The 17900-nt window shown below is 40.8% G+C and overlaps 1 protein-coding gene across 5 annotated transcripts in view; it reads right to left on the bottom strand.

The window, feature by feature from the left end:
* The window catches only part of ppfibp1a (PPFIA binding protein 1a), a 35239-nt gene extending 18099 nt beyond the window's left edge, over positions 1-17140 (bottom strand). Inside the window, exons 1-14 of one of the 5 annotated variants that reach the window (XM_069520189.1) lie at positions 17008-17140; positions 10238-10320; positions 8348-8553; positions 7065-7145; positions 6803-6916; positions 6603-6713; positions 5348-5440; positions 3528-3645; positions 2647-2708; positions 2500-2566; positions 1740-1858; positions 1441-1511; positions 452-479; positions 3-141 (exon numbers count right to left, since the gene is read on the bottom strand). In XM_069520189.1, the coding sequence (XP_069376290.1) occupies positions 3-141; positions 452-479; positions 1441-1511; positions 1740-1858; positions 2500-2566; positions 2647-2708; positions 3528-3645; positions 5348-5440; positions 6603-6713; positions 6803-6916; positions 7065-7145; positions 8348-8553; positions 10238-10320; positions 17008-17060 (1345 nt within the window). In that variant the 5' untranslated portion in view covers positions 17061-17140. Of the gene's footprint in view, positions 1-2; positions 142-451; positions 480-1440; positions 1512-1739; positions 1859-2499; positions 2567-2646; positions 2709-3527; positions 3646-5347; positions 5441-6602; positions 6714-6802; positions 6917-7064; positions 7146-8347; positions 8554-10237; positions 10321-15139; positions 15356-17007 lie in introns of those variants that run through there. The other 4 variants (XM_069520187.1, XM_069520188.1, XM_069520191.1 and 1 more) reach the window with 4 other exon arrangements.
* Between the last annotated feature and the right edge of the window lie 760 nt (positions 17141-17900).

The following is a 17900-nucleotide window of genomic DNA, read 5'->3' as shown; positions in this document are numbered from 1 at the left end:
ACCGAGGTTTGAGGTGCTGGCCGTCTGCTTTCCTCCACGCAGCTTCAGGAATCCTCGACCAAAAGAGGAGCGACTCTTCTTGGAACCAAATGTCTGTTCACTGCTCGGGGAGAGGGAACCATCTGCTGTTTTGTTTATCGTCTATGAGGAAAAAAACAGGAGGGAAGCGAGTTGGATAAAGTCAAAAGATTTAACTTGTAAATTCAAGCAGGAAAAAAAGAGGAAGGTAAAAGTTTAATTGCTCAATTCAACCACTAGGTGTCAGTGCAGGACTAAGTGCAGCACATGTGATTGCTCCTGTGATTTGTCTGTAAAACCAGCAGGAATCACGTGGATCAATTACACTCAACATTCAAAGGTCAAGTGAAAATAAGTCTGAATGTTTGAGCTTTGATTTAATCAGATCGATCTCCGACTGGAGGCTCAACATGTCCGTGTGACGGAGTCTTACCTGGTCACTGCTGCTGGGTCCGGTCAAGCTGAAACAACAAGAAGAAGATTTCAAGTTTTGAGAATACGTGATTCAAGAGTCCTGAACTTTCGTCCCCACTAGAAGTACAGTTATGTTTCAGACAGTCACTCTGCTGATGGGATCTTAGACCAAAGAAAACTAATATTTACTTCACGTTCAAGGGTGCTCCAAATTAAAACCACTTCATGGTTTAATTAAAAAATTAAATTAAATAAAAGATTTGGAAACTGAAGAACTGATGAAACCATTCAACACAAACTTCTACAAAAAATGTAGCTGACTCTGCAGCAACTGCTTCAAAATATAACGAATGAGGCTGAACGTCAGCTGTTCCACTCTCACACAGATTGTATGATTCACAGGTTTTCTTCACTGAACCTGCTGCCGTGTGAAATCTTTAATCACCAGAGAATGAACATCACATTAAACTCTACAAGTATCAAGAGACGACATGAAATATTAAGAAACCTGAAGAATGTGAAGCTTCTTGTGGTGAAGATCTCTAGTTTGATTTCTGTGTTTATTTCCCAGCATATTCTTACAACAGATAAACATTTTGAATTCAATTTGAAAAAGACAGAACAAACTAAGACGTCTCCTACACGCAGCAGACTGACACGAGGCTGTGTCACATGAAGACTGTAGCTCATCTAAATATATATTTATATAGAAACTGACACGATGAAAACAGATCATCTTCTCTACCAGTAAAACATTTGTATTGTGCGATGTCTGAAATTTAAGTAAAGAGAAAATAGATATAAATAAATTAAATCTGAAACGTTTAGTTAAAAGGAATGAAAGTTTTGTTTCTTCAGTGAAAAACTTTTCAAGGCCCACTGTAAACTTTTAGAAAAGTCTGTCAATTTACATTTTGTGCAGATATTTCAGTGTATTTTATTTAGTATGAGACCAAATAAAGCAACATGTGGTAACAATTATTAGATTTGAAATCCGGTGAGTTTTACCTTGGTGTCTGTAACTGTCGTTCTCTGTCCAGCTCGTTCATCTCAGACAACACCGCGATACACGGAACAGACTGAGAAGAGAGACAGCGACAGAAAAAAAGATTAATTTAACATTTTATATTCAAGGCAGCAAAACATTTACCCAACAAATAAAAATCTGAAGCGAAGCTCTGGATTCCACAGAGAAACAATTTCAGAGTGGGAGGTTGGGATTGAGTTGTTTGGTTTTTTTCTGAAAGGAAGTCGAGAGTCTGGGGTTCATCCTGTGTGTGAATTGTTTTGACAGAGGTTGTGTTTACCTCGCCAAAGCTCCTTCCTGCCTCCCCCTCCAACGCCAGCGTGACCTGATCCACCTCCATGGACACAGGAACCGAGGGATCATCTGGGATATCGTGATAGTCATCTTCCTTCAACTTCTCTGAGAGAGGACACACAGGACGGTCAGCAGGGATGTGGAGTGAAACTTCGACTAACTGTTTTAGTCTCACTATTAATCTTCTTCACATTATTAGATTCAAAGATCGTCTACTGGAGACGAGCAGGACATGAAAACAACATGTTCTTTCTCAGGGTTTTTATTCCTGATGTTAGTTTTTATTTGGAGGTGAGTTGGTACCATAATAACTAGAGAACCTAAGGCTGCAACGAACAAGAGTTACTGATAATCTGCTTTACTTTTTCAATCAATGATTAAAGTCGTTCGTCTAAAATACTGCAAAAAGAGGCGAACAGTTTCCCAGAGCCCAAGGTAACTTCTGTAAGTGTCTTGCTTTGTCCAATAAACGGCCAAATTTTCAAATTATCAATTTACAAGAAAATATAAAAAGAGAAAAGCTGGAATCACAAAATATTGAAGTTTTGTCCTCGATTAAATTATAAATTATTTTCTGTTTCGGGGCAGAAATCTCAAGAGTAAAGTTGTTTGTATAAAACTTGTCCACTTGATCTGAACACAAAGATAAATTAACAGAGGAGTTGAAAACTGATGTAATGACATAAATGCACTTGTAATAATTAGTATATGTTTAAATGATGAGTCCCATTTTAACACAGTCTAACCTTTTTCAAGCTCCTGCACTTGGTTGCACTTAGTAAGCGACTCCTCCAGCTCTTTGATCCGTCTCTCCTGTGAATAAACACATTACAGTCAGTTCCGTTTCACTCAAATCAGCTTCACGTGATTATGACGACATTACATGACCGTACCTTCTCATCGTTGGCTGACGCGAGCGTCTCCAACACCCGCCTCACCTTTAACATTTCTGTATCTGGACACAAGATGATAAAAAAACATGTTTAAGGTTTGTTTGGATTCAAAGTAAGCTCAGGTTCTTATCTGGACTAATGCAGTAAACTATTGATTTAATGATCACAACAAAAACAGGGACATTCTGTGCGTTTAATGAGAAATGCTGCACAATTAAAAACATCCACAACACTTTGTTTAACCCAAATCAAGTTCATCTTTTTTTAAACCTTTAAGTTCTGATTTTACTTTAAAAGCTGCACCAATTAATATTATTCATTATTTATTCAGCTTCTTGTATCAGGTTTATTTTCCTGCCTGTTATTTTATATATTTTGTTCTGTCTCAGTTTTCTAATCACCGGCTAGAAAAGAGATTATTAGGACGTTAGATGTTTGACGTTGTGTGTCTGAAAGACAGCAGGTCACACTGTCCAGCTTGTGTTTACACGTAGACCAGGATTCGAGACTCTGCTTTTAATAACTGGAATTCCTCCACCATCAGAGAGGATAAGATAAGGTCAGCAGAGGGTGAAGTACAACAGTCATGTGGTTGTATGGAGCCTCCAAACAAAAACACTGACAAGGATTGAGGTAAAAAATGAGTTTGGAGCATCTGTGAGATGCGAGATAGTAAAATAAATAAATAATTCACAGAGGACTCCGGATGAACGTAAGAAACCCATTATTGCTTTCGGAAAGCTGCTGGAGGGAGGTTTGGTGTTTTAGGAATGTGAAATGTCTATTTCTCTAATCCTCATAAACCCTTGTGTAATATTAGAGTTGAGCTGCATGAAATAGTTTAAGAATCTTCCAGACAATTAATAAAAAACAACTCCCACCTCCGTCTCCTCCCTCCGCTCTGCTGTGACCCTCCACCTTCAGTCTGCTCTCGTCCCTCAGCCTCCGCAGCTCCAGCTCTCGCTCCTCCAGCTGCTTCTGTAGAAGCTGCAGCTCGTCCTGTGACAGACGACAGATGTTAAATCATTGCTATATAACTCTCACACTTTGTGAGTCAGACTCTGACTGACGGACAAACTTAATTAAGTCTTGTTTTTCAGTTTTAATTAGGCCTCTATTTCTTTCTTAAGATTTTATTTCCTAGTTATTACCAAGTATATAATGAAAAACATGTCCCCAATAACTTCATCTCCATCATTTCAATGTTTGATATTTTGGTTTATGACTCTGCTAAACTTCCATTTCCATCAGCCTCAGCTGGACTTTGTGTTTCGTGCTGATTAGCACATAATCGCATGCTAACACCCTAAAGTAAGCTGATGAACCTGGTAAGCATTAAACCTCCTAAACATGAGCGTGTTCGTCCTGTCACTGTGAGCATGTTAGCACGTAGCTCAGGCATCACTGTGCCAGCAGAGCTGGAGTCTGTCTGTCTGCAGACTCACTGAACCCGTTTCAAACTCAAAGTTCCTCCAGAGACAGAGACGTAGTGAAGTAAATGTCATGTGTATAATCAGTGAAATGACACTCGGACCTGACATTAGTGAGAATTAGTCAGTAGGTCAGTGATTTATTTTAACCCCTTGTTCTCTGTTTATACACTATGGGGGAATTGTGAGCTATGTACACAAACACATTTTAGTTTTAAAGTACTAACACACCTGAAAATACATATCATGTGACAATTTGTGTTACTGAAAACAGGAAGTCGACTGTCTTCTCTGCAAGTTGTTGCCTAGTTACAGAAACAACTATGAACGAGAACAGAAATAGTAAAAAGTGAAAGATTATTTATTTTCTTGGAACGAAGACAATATGGTTCTGTTAGTGTCAGGAAGTGTTTTGCCTTCAACACTTGGTAGTTGAGTTGTGGCTGATTAAAATGTGGTTGACTGTGTCATCCATTTTTAAACATCTCAGTTCTTTCCATTCATACGACAACACAGCTCCCGAGTTTTCCATCTAAAACTGGGTCAGCAGCATTTTCAAAGTTCTCCATTTTGGGAGCTCAACAACTCCAGAGGAGTGTAAACGACAGGCGCTCTCGGTGATGGTGAGATTCAGTGCAGGCTCACGCTATTCACTACATCTGTAATCTAGATTCTAGTCTTCTAATCTAGAGAATGGTTGGCATGCAGAACAGTGGACACACTGGAAAACAGGACAGACAAAAAACAAACACAAATGGTCTCTGCAAATAGAACTTATGATTAAAAGATTCATCTGGAATCAAGGAGATGTACCAGTTTCCCTCCTCAACTGAAGGAACACACCGATTGTTCAACAGGTGTTAATCGCAAAAAAAGATTTGAACCTGGTACAAATCTGGAGCCTCTGCAGGTGGAAGCACTTACAGCAAGTGTGTGGTGAGAGTCAGGAAAGCAGAGTGCAGCAGTGGAGGAAGGAGCAGGTTTAGAGGATCTTAAGGGCCAGAGAGAGGAAGAGGACAAGCAGGAGATTAAACCTTGTTCACCTCGGCTCCAGTGGACCGCTTAGTGTTCCACTTTGGACGCTTGACAGGTTAGCATGTTGCGGGAAGATGTTAAATTTACAGAAGAGAGAGGGGGAGGATGGAAAGAGGGAGAAATGAGCAGAGAAACAAAGTCACGATGGAGGGAAAAATCACAAGGTTTTAAATAAGTACTGAAGCATTTCAAAAAGGGCACAAATCAATTCTGACCTGTGAACTACAAACACTCACTTTGGTAACTTTGAGTTTTTTCTCACACAGCAGTCTTTCGTTCTCCATGTCAGTCACCCTGAACCTCAGGTCTGTTACTTCTTGGTACAAGCCCTAAGGAAGAGGAAAGAATTCACATTAACCAGTTAACTTGGAGAGTAACCTGCACCGGGGAGGTTTGTGGAGACTGTGCGGGGGAGATGTGTGATAATATTTTTTTTTTTTTTTTTTTTTTTAAACAGGGGAGAATTCCTGCCAAAGGCCCCAAACATTTCTTTCAGACTGACGTCCCACTGGAGAAAATCTGAGAAGCTCATGGAGAAGAATCTAAATGGGAAGTGTCATGGTCAATTACAGTGTGGGAGCTCTAAGACTTGGACATTATATGGAATTAGTACTGATATTAAGATGTACTTTACCCATTAAACACTCTTTCTTTGAGAATTCAAAGGCTGGTGTTAACATCTGTCCAGAGACATTCCTCTTTTCACACACTAATGTGTCCTGAGTGTGTCTCCTGTGACCACTTGTGATCACACCCCCCTCTCTTGCTCCATATGCAAATAAACACACATGTCAAAACTGTTTCTGTAAAATTGGGTCAATTATACAATTATCAATATATCTTTTGATTTACACGACTAACTGAAAGTATATGAATGTAATAATTATGGCATATGGACACAGAGATATATGGTTATGGGGTGTGAATGGGTTTCAGCAGCTTGTTCTTTTTTGAAGTAGTATTTTTTTAGGTTTTCCTTTTTTCAATTAGGCTCTGAAGTTTAAATAAATGCAGTAATCACAATGGATCAGCATAGTTTAGATGGGATTAATGTAAACTTTCTATAATGGAGGCTAAATGGAAACTTAAACAGTTGCAGAAACAATCCCCTAAAGCTTTTACTGCCTGGAAATTCCACATAATATTCTCCAAATATACATGTTCCTGCTGGTGGACAGAATGTATGGAAACTGTTAGTCCCACTGCCTTTTAGAGAGGGGGGAGGAGAAGGGAGATGCATGGATGGGTGGGTGGGGGGATTTCTGGCAGGAAACAGCTGCCGGGGCACACGAGGAGTTTAAGCCTCTTTTGTAAACGTTGAAGAAGTTCACCCTGCACCACATGACAGCTCCGAGTCCTCCAGCCGAGTGAGACGGACCTTTGTGACTCAAAAACAATAACTGGGCGGCCGCCAGGATTCAGAGTCACACATCACATGACTCGAGGTGCAGGTGCAAACTGAGAACTTCTCTCCATTCTGCTCTGTTTCACCTCATGGTCCCTGTGATCTCGCTCCACAGTCGTCAGCTTCAGCTTCAGACTTGACACCTCGGTCATCAGCTCCAGCTTCTGGGTCTCCAGCGCTGATCGGTTCAACAGCTCCTGTAGAGCAAGAGGAAAACTTTAGGATATTGCAGTTTTCCATTCATCTAGATTTCACATTTGAAATATCGACTTTGTAGAGGCGTTACCTGTTGAAGAAGCTCCTCAGTAGCATTTAGTTTCTCCCGATGATGGTCAAGACAAGAGTCAAGGTCTCGAATCTTTTCACCCTGCACCTCCACCTGGTCTGTCAGAACACTCACCTGCACAGTGAGAGAAATCTTTTATCAATGAATGTTCGATTATCAACCAGCTTTTTATATTCTACTTCTTTCACATGAGAGATTTCTGTATTTGTGTTATCTTTTGTCCACGTTATCATATATGTCATTATTGAACAAACATGTTGACCTGGAGAATAAGACACTCTTTGTCACTCTCCAGTCGTGACAGACGATCTTGGTTGACTGTTTCTGAGCCGTGTCCGTTCGCCTGAAATGGGAAAATAGTACAAGTTGATTTGAGAGAGTTCATGAAAGAAAAGCAGAGTAGAAGCCTCTAGTTGTCATGTTGAAATATGAATCTGGCTAAAGAGGCCAAAACTAAATACTCTTCACCCTTGAGCCACATAGATCTTGTAGAATAGTGTAGAACTATATCCTCTAACCTTTGTGAAAGATGAACTCACAGGGTTTCGAAGAAAACAACAGATTTGACTTTTCCAGAAAAGCATGTGAGGGTCAGTACTTTTCTCACATGCAAGTTATTTGAAAATTGAATCAAAAGCAAACTGCTCGCTCGAATATCACACATGGAGAGACGAGTCCGTGAGGGAAGAAAAACAAGAGCCTTGCTATGAGACGACGTGAGTTTAAGGAGATGGAAAGTATTTTCAGCCGGACTCCTATAGAAACTTCCATCACTCACACAGCACGTCATAACAGCACTCCTACAATAAACAGAGTCACTGTATGGGCAATGGAACAAGACCAAGTGATGCAAAGCAGATCAGAGAATAATTTTTACCAGGTGACGTCTAAAAACTTCACTGTGCGAAGTCACTGATCATTATACTCAGAGCTGAACTACAGATAAAACAGTTTCTCCTTTTTTTACTCTTTGTGCACAAATCAACTTTGTCTATTAAGATTTATGATGATCTTCTCCCTCCCTGGAAAATGACAAGAAGAATCAGAGAAACCATTTTTAAATCTTTGCATCAGTTTGTGTCTTGGCCAGGTCTGATAAATATCCAGTCTTGAGTGTAAAAGCTTCCAGGAGACAGCGGAGGTGGACTGAAACCTGATGACTCACACAACCGGAGGAGGCGTTATGAGATTCACAGTATCCAGATGTTGAAAATGTAAAGGTAAAAATGCATATACAGGGTGTATATGTAAACTATATTCTTCATTCAGTTTGTGACCAGATCCCCAATCAATTCTTGAATAATCTGTGTATGGCCAAGAGAACATTGATCTGTATGCAAGGACTGTGTGCTACTCTTACAGATTCATATCGATCCAGTACTGTAACTACAATCGTATTGGTTTTGTTTTGGGTTTTTTAAGAGAAAAAGAGACACTATAACAAAAAAAAAGACATTTTCTTTGACAGTAGTTTTGCTGTATCAGTTTTCCTGCAGCCACACGCTCAAAGAAAAAACACTGAAAGCAAAAGGCCTTTATTTTTACCATTCCTCCATGCAGCCACTCTGCCAACCCCTCTGCGGTGGAATCAGGGATCTGACATCGCAGGTTGTCCCGCTCCTCATTGTCCATGAGCTCCAGCGCCGCCCGCAGGTCCTCAAGAAGATGCAGCACCCGAAGGCCACCCAGGAAAGGTGAGGTGGGCGACTGGCAGTCAAAAAGCCCGTTGGAGTAATCCATCGCCTTGGAGCCTTGTGAAGAGAAGAGATGGAAGAAAGTGATTAAAACAAGCGTGGTTGTGGAATTAAAGTGTCTCATGTGTGGTATGAAAGTCATAATGAAAATCTAATGTGTTGGGTTCTCACAGACAAAATGGCAGACGATGACTAAAAGAAGAATTTATGACCAAGGCTGGTCTGGTTGATCTGTGGGTGTGGTGGAGGAACAGAGACAAAGCTGTACATTTTACTATTTGTGCAAATGCACGTTTACTTCTTTTTTCTTTACTCCATGTTCTGTGGATGTCATTCAACACATGGGTCAGGTACATGGAACTCTGAAAGTTCACAACTGAAACTGTATGAACTAAGTCAGAAATATGCAAATGCATTTTTTCAGACATATAAAACCATGTGTCCATGTGGGTTTGATTTAAAATTCATTGAATGCACATGCACAAGCCTGATTCCCACAGTAAACTATACATGGATACAGACACTAAATAGTTTACATATGAACATCTCAGCTTGTTTTATTTACTGATGCACAGAAATGCAAAATAAATAATAGTAATATGAGTCGGTAAAACAATATAAACACCAAAATGATGTTTTACTCTCTCACCTCAACTCTAGTTTATATTCTCCCTGGTTCTCTCTACAAAACTGCCATGAACACTGGAGCTGCTCGATATTTACTCCTTTTAATCCACTTAAATATTTTAATTTATGAAGCACTTTGGACTCTCCAACAACATTTTGCTATCTAAATATCTTTGAATGTTTTGCTTTGAACACACTGAGCTGAATTTATCTATTTAAGGAAAATAACAGCTAACAACTATATTTAGGTGCTTGTTTGTTCTCTCCACCCCCCGCTTTATCACAGACGCACTAAACCACAGACAGAATGGGCGAGCACATGTTCAAATAAGGAATCATATGACAGTATAATTAAATAAAGACAATTAAATGTTCTCCTGTATGTGCTGAAAACACATCTTCTGATATTTTGGGAAGCAGTAGCTTGTTGACTGAACCCGAGTGCATAATGTTCCAATCGCACCATTTATCATGTGACTGAAACATCAGCTGTAACGAAGATGTCCAGTGGTAACAAAGAAGCAGCTAAGTGAATGAATATCCAAACCATCGTGGTATTGCACACAGTAGCGAGGGAGTGGGGCTCGATGATGGCTGTGGTTTCTGTGGAAACAGTGGGGACTGGGGATCATGTGATCAGCCGCCTTGCTCCGATTGGAAAGGTCAGCGCTATAATTACACACATCGGCGGAAAAGTAGGGACTCTGAAACTGAAGCCTGCTCTGCTCATCTGCTGCGGCACAAGTATACAGCATGTGGCCAAAAGTTCCCAAGCAGGAGTTTGTCTTCCAAACTCACAGAGCTTGAATAATCATTAGTTTCCGTCACTGCTGGGACAATGGAAACTTTCTTTCCTCATGGTTGGAGCCGAAAGAGCCATTGACGAGCGGATCCAGCAGCACCATCTCGGCTTTATTTCAACTTCTGTGTATATTCAAGAGGATTACATTAGGAAGGAGAAAGAGAAGGACACATTTTGTTGTTGTCCACTGGAAGCAGAATTCCCAGCTTGCAACTGAATGACTTCCAGATGTGGCTGGACCCCACAGTCTATACCATGCCCACCTTAAGTGCTGTGGCCAGGTCTTAAAGTCAGAGTGTACTGTGTGGTTACCTGCTATGATCCCATCCATCTGCTCCAGGGCAGCTGCCAACATGTCACTGGCGTCAGACATCATCATCTTCTGTTCAATGAATCTGCAAAAGAAAAGGAGGAGTCTTTGTCTTACGTGACTGAATATGTGGACATCAGTTATTAATGAAAACAGTTGTCACTTTATTCCCTCTTATATTTTATTGTTCACAGTATTCATTTGCTCCTACACAAGCATTAGTTTCAAACTACAGAGCCTGCTTGTATGTTTTCACATTTCCATGTGAAAAAAGTTTAACTGTGTTATCACTAATCATGTTATGATACAAGCTCACATTCTTCTTTTTCCACCGGCTGCTGCATCAAATTAACCCTGCACTTCGTGTCACAATAACCCGGCTGCTTGAGAGACAAAAAACAAAGTGATCCCCGGGGCTTTTTACCCAGCAGGCCAAACTTCCGGCAGCCGAGCAATCACGGGTGCTTGTGGGCAGAGCGCCCATCTGGAATAATGGCACCATTCTCCCAGGGGTTTCAGGCGCTCGTAGCATCGGCATGATTGGCATCTCAAACTTCCACAACAAAGTTGGATGGTTTCCACATGACCGCTGGTTTCAAACACTCATCACATGTCTCTCCTTCACTTTGCAATGAGCACTTATCGCTTCAAATAGAATCTGATTGGCTGAGGTTGAAGACAGTGTAGAGTTTGTGGAGATAGAGCTGCTAAAACTAGAACTAACAACATAAAAACAGAGGCTGTGCTTGTTCAGACTTCCCATGGTCAGAGACTGGGGGGGCAGGGTCTGCAGACTTAATTTCCTCCCTCCCCGAGGTCACAGTGTCACACCTAGCAGGGTAAAAAATGGGCATGAGGAGTGTAATTAAACCAATGGTGGGGGGTGGGGTCTGCAGCTAACACAAGGGGCCTTTAAGTGCTCCATCGCTATAATTCCCCTTCACATGCCACAGAAACAGGAGCAAGTTTCTTTCCAAACAACAAGCACGCTCCTGCAAAGCTCTGTAAACATATCCAAATGAATTATGAACTGAATATCGGTCATGCACGTGCACACGGGTCATTTAAAGCAAGACAAAACATGACTCCGCTCAAGAAAACATCACAATAACACAACTCGCTTTCCAATTATATTTTACAGTTCCCATGGGTTTGAGGGTGGAGGAAAGCCACGGATGCGCGTCTTACTACTAATTCGTTTTCCTCCGCAGGTATTTCCGGAGAATGATGGAAAACCATCCGTCACTCTCAACAGGGTGAAAGCTGTATTTGCTCAGCTGCTTTCACCCAGAGAGAGAGAAAACTACAGCTTCTCCAAAACTGTTTATTTTTGTTGTGAATCCAAATATTTTTATCTCTGTGTGAATCCTGAAAAAAACAAGTGGCATGAAGAGAAGAAAACCAGCGTGAACCATCCTATGCTCCATTCAACCATCCTGCAGGCTTTCTGCAGGTGAAGTTACTGTAAGACAGAGACATTATGCACTTCTTATCACTTTAAAAAGTAAAACCTGAGAAGAGGAGCCCACAGATGAGGGTCCTCCTCTCCCTGCACGTGATGAAGAGTAATCATGATTGATGACGCCACAGTGGAGGAGTGAGCGCCACGCACATTCCTGAGCAGGTTCGTTCTCCCAAAAACCAAACACTGACGCCTGGTACCAACATCTCCATTGACCTCTGTGACCCCCCCCCCTCCCTCACACACTCACAATCCAGCCAGGACTTCATTCAGTCAAAAACTAACACATGAGGCTATTTCAATAATTGTCAACACTGACCCAGAAAACAAACATGAAAACAACAAAAAGTCCCTGTGCATCCAGAAGCCTGAAATAAGAACTAACGTATTCATGAACAGTCTGTTTTTATACAGAGCTTTTCTAGTCTTGATTGACCTTTAACCATTAACTTTAAAACAGTTGCACATTTTACTAAAGCTCGTACAACTTCAAATTACTTTTTGGAGAAATGATGCATGAACAAGTTTGACATTGGGAAAATATTTGGCCTACTTTCGTGTGAAAATGTTCTGAATTACAAAGACATGGATGGAAATCTGTGTTGAATAAAGACCAGTGAGCACCTTCTCACCCCAAAACAACATCTTAATAATTACACACTGAAGGCTAATAGAAAACCACATGAAGAAAAGTTCACTGACAACTTCACCCACAGGAGAACGCTCAAACAGACTTGTGATAAATGGCATTAATGGCCTTTATCTTAAGTATCTGAGGTGATATTTACACATTTGTTCTGATGATGCAAGTCTGTTTTAACTTTAACCAGATGGTGAGGACATGATATGGAAAAGATACAGAGGGGGAGGGACACTGCATTTAAAAAGTAAAGAGGGAGGGATTACTTGACCCGGACTCACACACACTCTCTGGTGCCTCAGACAGTCGTGATCCAGCTGTGATGCAGATGTGTATTTCAGATGAACTTAAAGTAGTAACAGCAGGAGCATTCAGCAGCAGAGTAGCACAGTCACACAATTAGTATGAGTGATAAGTGATATTCACAGAAGCACTTATTAGAGGTAACATGGACATGAATCTAGTCAGTGCCACGTGAAATCCAACCTCCAGTCAAACACCCGGCCTTTGTTTACACATCCCCATGAGAGATGGTGGAGTGGACCTTTAGTCTGGGCTGCTGTGAGGTCGGACTGTTTGACAGAAACAACAGCTCTGGCTTTAAACTGCTGCTTTATTTCATCATTGCAGCAGCAGCAGCAGCAGCGGCCACACTGAGACACTGCACAAACAAGTCTTTGTCTCCAGCAGACTCACATGGCAGCACTGCCACACTGATCCCCAGTTATTGCAGTTTTTCCACGTGGCTCCGACTACATCACAGTGAGAAATCACACTGGAGCAGGGGAAAATAAAGAGGTTGGTGGAAACGGGCGAGAGGAAGCCAAGAAAAACAGACTTTTCTGCTTTTGTTATAAAGATTTCCACATGAAATCTTAGTCATAATCAAAAAAAGGCATCAGAAGTCAAATACTGTAGAGTTAAATGAGTTTTACATGAATGAGCTGAGAGCATAAACAGGCCTTGAAACAGAGGAATCCCCAAACTCAGGAAGACCTTCGCTTTGCTCTGTCAGGAAGCGTATCCTGGCACATTCTGGGAAAACATCTTCCTCTTTTAGCCCGAAACTGCCACTTTCCAGTGATCCCAGCACCGTCCACCCCAACAGCTCCAAACATCCAACTCTAAAAGCCACTAACTTTTATCAGATCATAGAGCGCACTGGGATATCAACCTTCCTCAAGCTGAGGAGGAATTTATAGCTCAACGTGATCTTTAATTATGTTTCTGCCAAACAAAACGGTTTTAATCTAAATTCAGAAGTGTGTAAACATCCCGATATAGCATGAGACTTTACAGTGACACCTCCCTTCACTGAAAATACAGCAGCAAGGGAGTTCTGTACCAAGAATGTAAAGAATTTAAATGTCAAGAAAAAGAAAAGGTGCACGAGATGGAAAAGGGAAAAATAAAATCTAAAAAGCTAGAAACCTTTTTGAAATTACAGCAGGATAAGTTTGGTAATGGACTGAGGTACAAACACATGCCTGCAGCCTGAGGAAATAAGATGATTACTACCAGGAGATTAGACTTATTTACTAAGTGTTTTATTATGCTCATTTTCCCGCTGTAACATTAAATATAGCCGTGTAAGCAAATGTGCACCAGCATGGATTCCCTGCGCTGCGGACCATTAGCTGTGTAAGTGTGGCGGGGGATACAAATATGGTTATTACGGGAGAGGGAAATAAAATCCTTTGTTTTCTGTTGCTGTGCCTGGAAGTCAAGACACCATCAGCAGGCATACTGAGGGTGGAGGGCTCCCAGCAGGTCACGCAGCGCCTCAGGACGGAGGTTTTTCCTGAAAGTCTCCAAACAAAAAGCTGCACAAGTCTGAGACTGATAAAGAAAGAAGCCGACTCTGGACCAGAAGCAGATTCAAACTGCTGCCTGCTACTGTCTCCTCTGCAGGAACTGCTGCTGGGAACCAGAGCGGAGTTCACCACAATGATTCATTACTTGGCTTCAACATTAATGGACGCATGATACATAAATCAGCTCTGGTTTAATGACGCTGCAGCAGTAAAATACTTTTGATACTGCAGAAAATATCAGGGTCGGGTATCGGCTAGTATGTAAATTTATGTACACAGCGGGGCTTTGTGTAAAAAATGCAAATGTACGAGTCAATTGCAGTGGAGGCAAGATATCGTGCTAGAAAGTTCCACGCGTAAAACAGAAACATGCAGCTATATGCAAAACTTATTGTCCATTTACTTGTCTATTAGATTTGTGCTCTTTTTCAGCCACGACTCTAAAATGAAATTAAAAAAAAGTTGTTTGTGGTTCAATCTCTGTATGTTAGAGTTTTTCATCAACCATAGTCTTCATCACTTCCATGCTGAGTTAATAGAAAACATCTGTTAAAATACATTGTGCAAGTTATTTCTTTTAAATGCGGCACTCGATATCAGCCAGTGTGCAGAGGCTGGGTATCGATATCGGGAGGGAGAGAAAGATATCGGGACATCTCTGGTTAATTAAACAAACTTTAATTTAAGCATTAAAATCAGAATAATAAACGTCAACAGCTGAGGACGATGACAAATGAAATCCTTTCTCTACACCTGATTTGAACGAGTGGTTCGAAGTCAGTGCATTTCATTTGCCTTTCATTAAAATACCTTTAACACGTGAGGATGTCAGCGATGGGAATTAAATATAAAACATAAAATAACTTAAACATCAGCGAGCAAACTGTGAAAACCCGTTCACGTGAGCGACACTTCAAATAAAGTTTGTATATCAGGAGCTAACGGAGCGCGGTTAAGCTAGCGACGCCGAACAAAACGTTAAACTAACCGTGGAGACTTGACGGACACTCGTCGGAACTCACGGGTTGTTTCTTCGCACAAGTGTTAGAGGATCCCTCCGGAGAGCTGCGCTGCGGACGGTGCGGGCGGTTCCCGACGCAGCTTCATGGTCGACGAGCAACTTGTCACTGAAACAAACCGAGTCCGAAGTTTTCATCCAAACTTCAGAAGCGTCCGAGCGAAGTCAAGCTAACGTTAGCCAGAGCGAAGCAACAGGAAGTCCCGCGTGGGCTTCAAAATAAAAGGTTTTTTCCCCCTCCCACTTCCTGTAAAGTTAGGTCAATAAATATAATATATTTTACACATAACTCATCTGCCTCAGATTTGTTTTGTTGTTCATTTAGTTTAAGAGAGCACAGATTTATATCTATCTTTTTGAACATAGAGAAAAAGAGAAATTATACAAACAGTGATGAGGAGAAAAAAAAAATATCAACACTTAATGATTTAATCTAAATTAAACCTCACCCCTTCTCCATATATCATTAATTTATAATTATCTTATACTAAATATGAACAGTTTTACCTCAATATAATTTTTAGCCACATCACCCAGCCCCTCCATCATTATTTATAATCCATCCTTTATTTTACCGGAGATGTATAAAAGTGATAATTGAGTTTAATGTGATAATAATAATAATAATAATAATAATAAATGTTATTTGTATGGCACCTTTCATACAATGGCACAATATCAGTGATTTTCCTATTATTTATTTTAATTTAGTATTAACAGAAACTACCAGTAATTTAGTAGTATAAGCAATATCATATGACATTACAGTTTTTATACTACACATTTTTTAAATTTGGAATTGTAAATAATATTATTATAAAATCATTCTATTTTACCTAGATAGCAGGTCTCAAACTTTTAATGAATCTTCAGACACACCCAGCACCAGGGGTCTGAGAGAAGAACAAGATGAATACAGGAGGATATAAACAACTTTGAGAACTGACAGTACAAACAACATGTCACAGTATTTAGAGCACCAGTAAGAACAAGAGAGGAACCTGAGAGGGGACACGTAAGTGAGGGTAGTTTGCAAATAATAAAGTATTTAGATTTCAACACACTGAGAGCAAATCAAATCCTTTTCATTTCCAGTCCAGTGTGTTATTAATCACATGTTTGTCAGAGAGATTCAGACTCTGAGATAGTGAAGAGATAGTTGAGACAGTAGAACCAGCAGGTGGCGTTAGAGATGTACTGTTGATCTAAGAGAACAGTTCAGTGTCTCTTATGAAGGAGCCTCGACTTTAACTCAAAGTGCAACAAGTGTCTGTGCTGAAGACATGATATAACACCATCCCTGAATTCATCCTCCTGACTGAAGAAGACACAGTCGCAGTGCAGGATAAATGAATAGTTTATTCTGTAAAATAAAAGTTTTATAATGACAAATATCCGGAAATATAAATTGATATATCAGTGAAAGGCTCATATCAGATTTATCACTCAGGCTCCATTTTAAAATAATATAAGATGATCAAAACCATGAAGAGTATTTCCAAATTGTCGGCTTTTATAGACATTTTCTTGTTGAATTCCCAGCTTTCCTCAACACAGACGATAGATCTGTTGTGAGTTTCCTGCAGCTTCTTTAATCTTCTCTAACAGCAGCCTCCCTGCCTCTCTGTGAATACATCTGTGTTCAGAACACATGGCGGCCTCACACTGAGCTCACAAATGACCCTCACAAGACGTATTCCTCGGAGCCACAGTCTGAGGAGAGCGTGTCCCGCTCACCTCATCATATGGCAATCACAGCAGTGAAAGCAATTAGTGATTCATTTTGTTTTTTTACAGCCTCTTTCGGTCGTCTGTAATTTTTCGAGTGCAGCTCTTACTGTTGATGAAATCCTGTAGAACCGATGGAGGCTTGATGTGTTCCTCTGATCATTTGTAGGGAAGTTTAAATGTGCAGCCAACCGTCACTCTGGCTCTGTGAAGTGTTTGGCTAATCAAGCACAAGCTCTGCAGATTTGGGGTAGTTCACCCAAAAATGAAAATTCACTAATTATCTACTCACCGTTATGCCTCTGGAGGGGTGAGGGAAGTGTTTGAGTCCACAAAACACTTTGTGTTGCAGCCAAATCCAATTGAAGCAAATACTGAACACTTCGTCAACAGAAGAACAACATAAAATGCCTCCATGCTGCCTCGACATTCAAATTCGACTTGAAACAGCCTCATTAACACCGTGTGTTTAGCCCTTTAAGACCCAAAGCATCCACTCGCTGAGCAAAGTAATTTTAGTGGTCACGGTAACCTTGCTGCTTGGAATTACCCACAAAACCCTGTGGTCATTTTTTATTTCTTTGTGTAAAACAACTCTAGACAGACACAGCTGAAGTATTGTCAAGTTGTTCTGGTAGAAGCTGGAGGGCGACGCTTCAGGCTGAGGTCAAGTGCTCCCGTCGGTGCACTGAAATGGATGTGGGTTAGAGGAATATCCAGCTGTGCAAATAGAAATCATAATTCAAATCTGACATGTTGAGCTATACAAGTAGACGACCTCACAGTGGGATCTCACACCACAAAACATCTACAGACTCTCACGATCAATGAGCAACAGAAAAAAAAAATAAAAATAATGTTTGGTCGTATTTCCAGAGCGATGTCGTTGGATGAGGTTTGTTGGAACGAGGTCTTTGGAGGACAGCAGCAGCGGGCCGTTCTGCACTTGACCCTCCGCTGTGCTGTTATTGTCAGAACAAGTAGAAAGTGTAATAAAACCTTA

This window comes from Paralichthys olivaceus, chromosome 23 (genome assembly GCF_024713975.1).
Source record: "Paralichthys olivaceus isolate ysfri-2021 chromosome 23, ASM2471397v2, whole genome shotgun sequence".
NCBI classification, from domain to species: Eukaryota; Metazoa; Chordata; class Actinopteri; order Pleuronectiformes; family Paralichthyidae; genus Paralichthys; species Paralichthys olivaceus.
The sequence above is the reverse complement of the archived record's forward strand: the minus strand, read 5'-3'. Positions and strand labels throughout refer to the sequence as shown.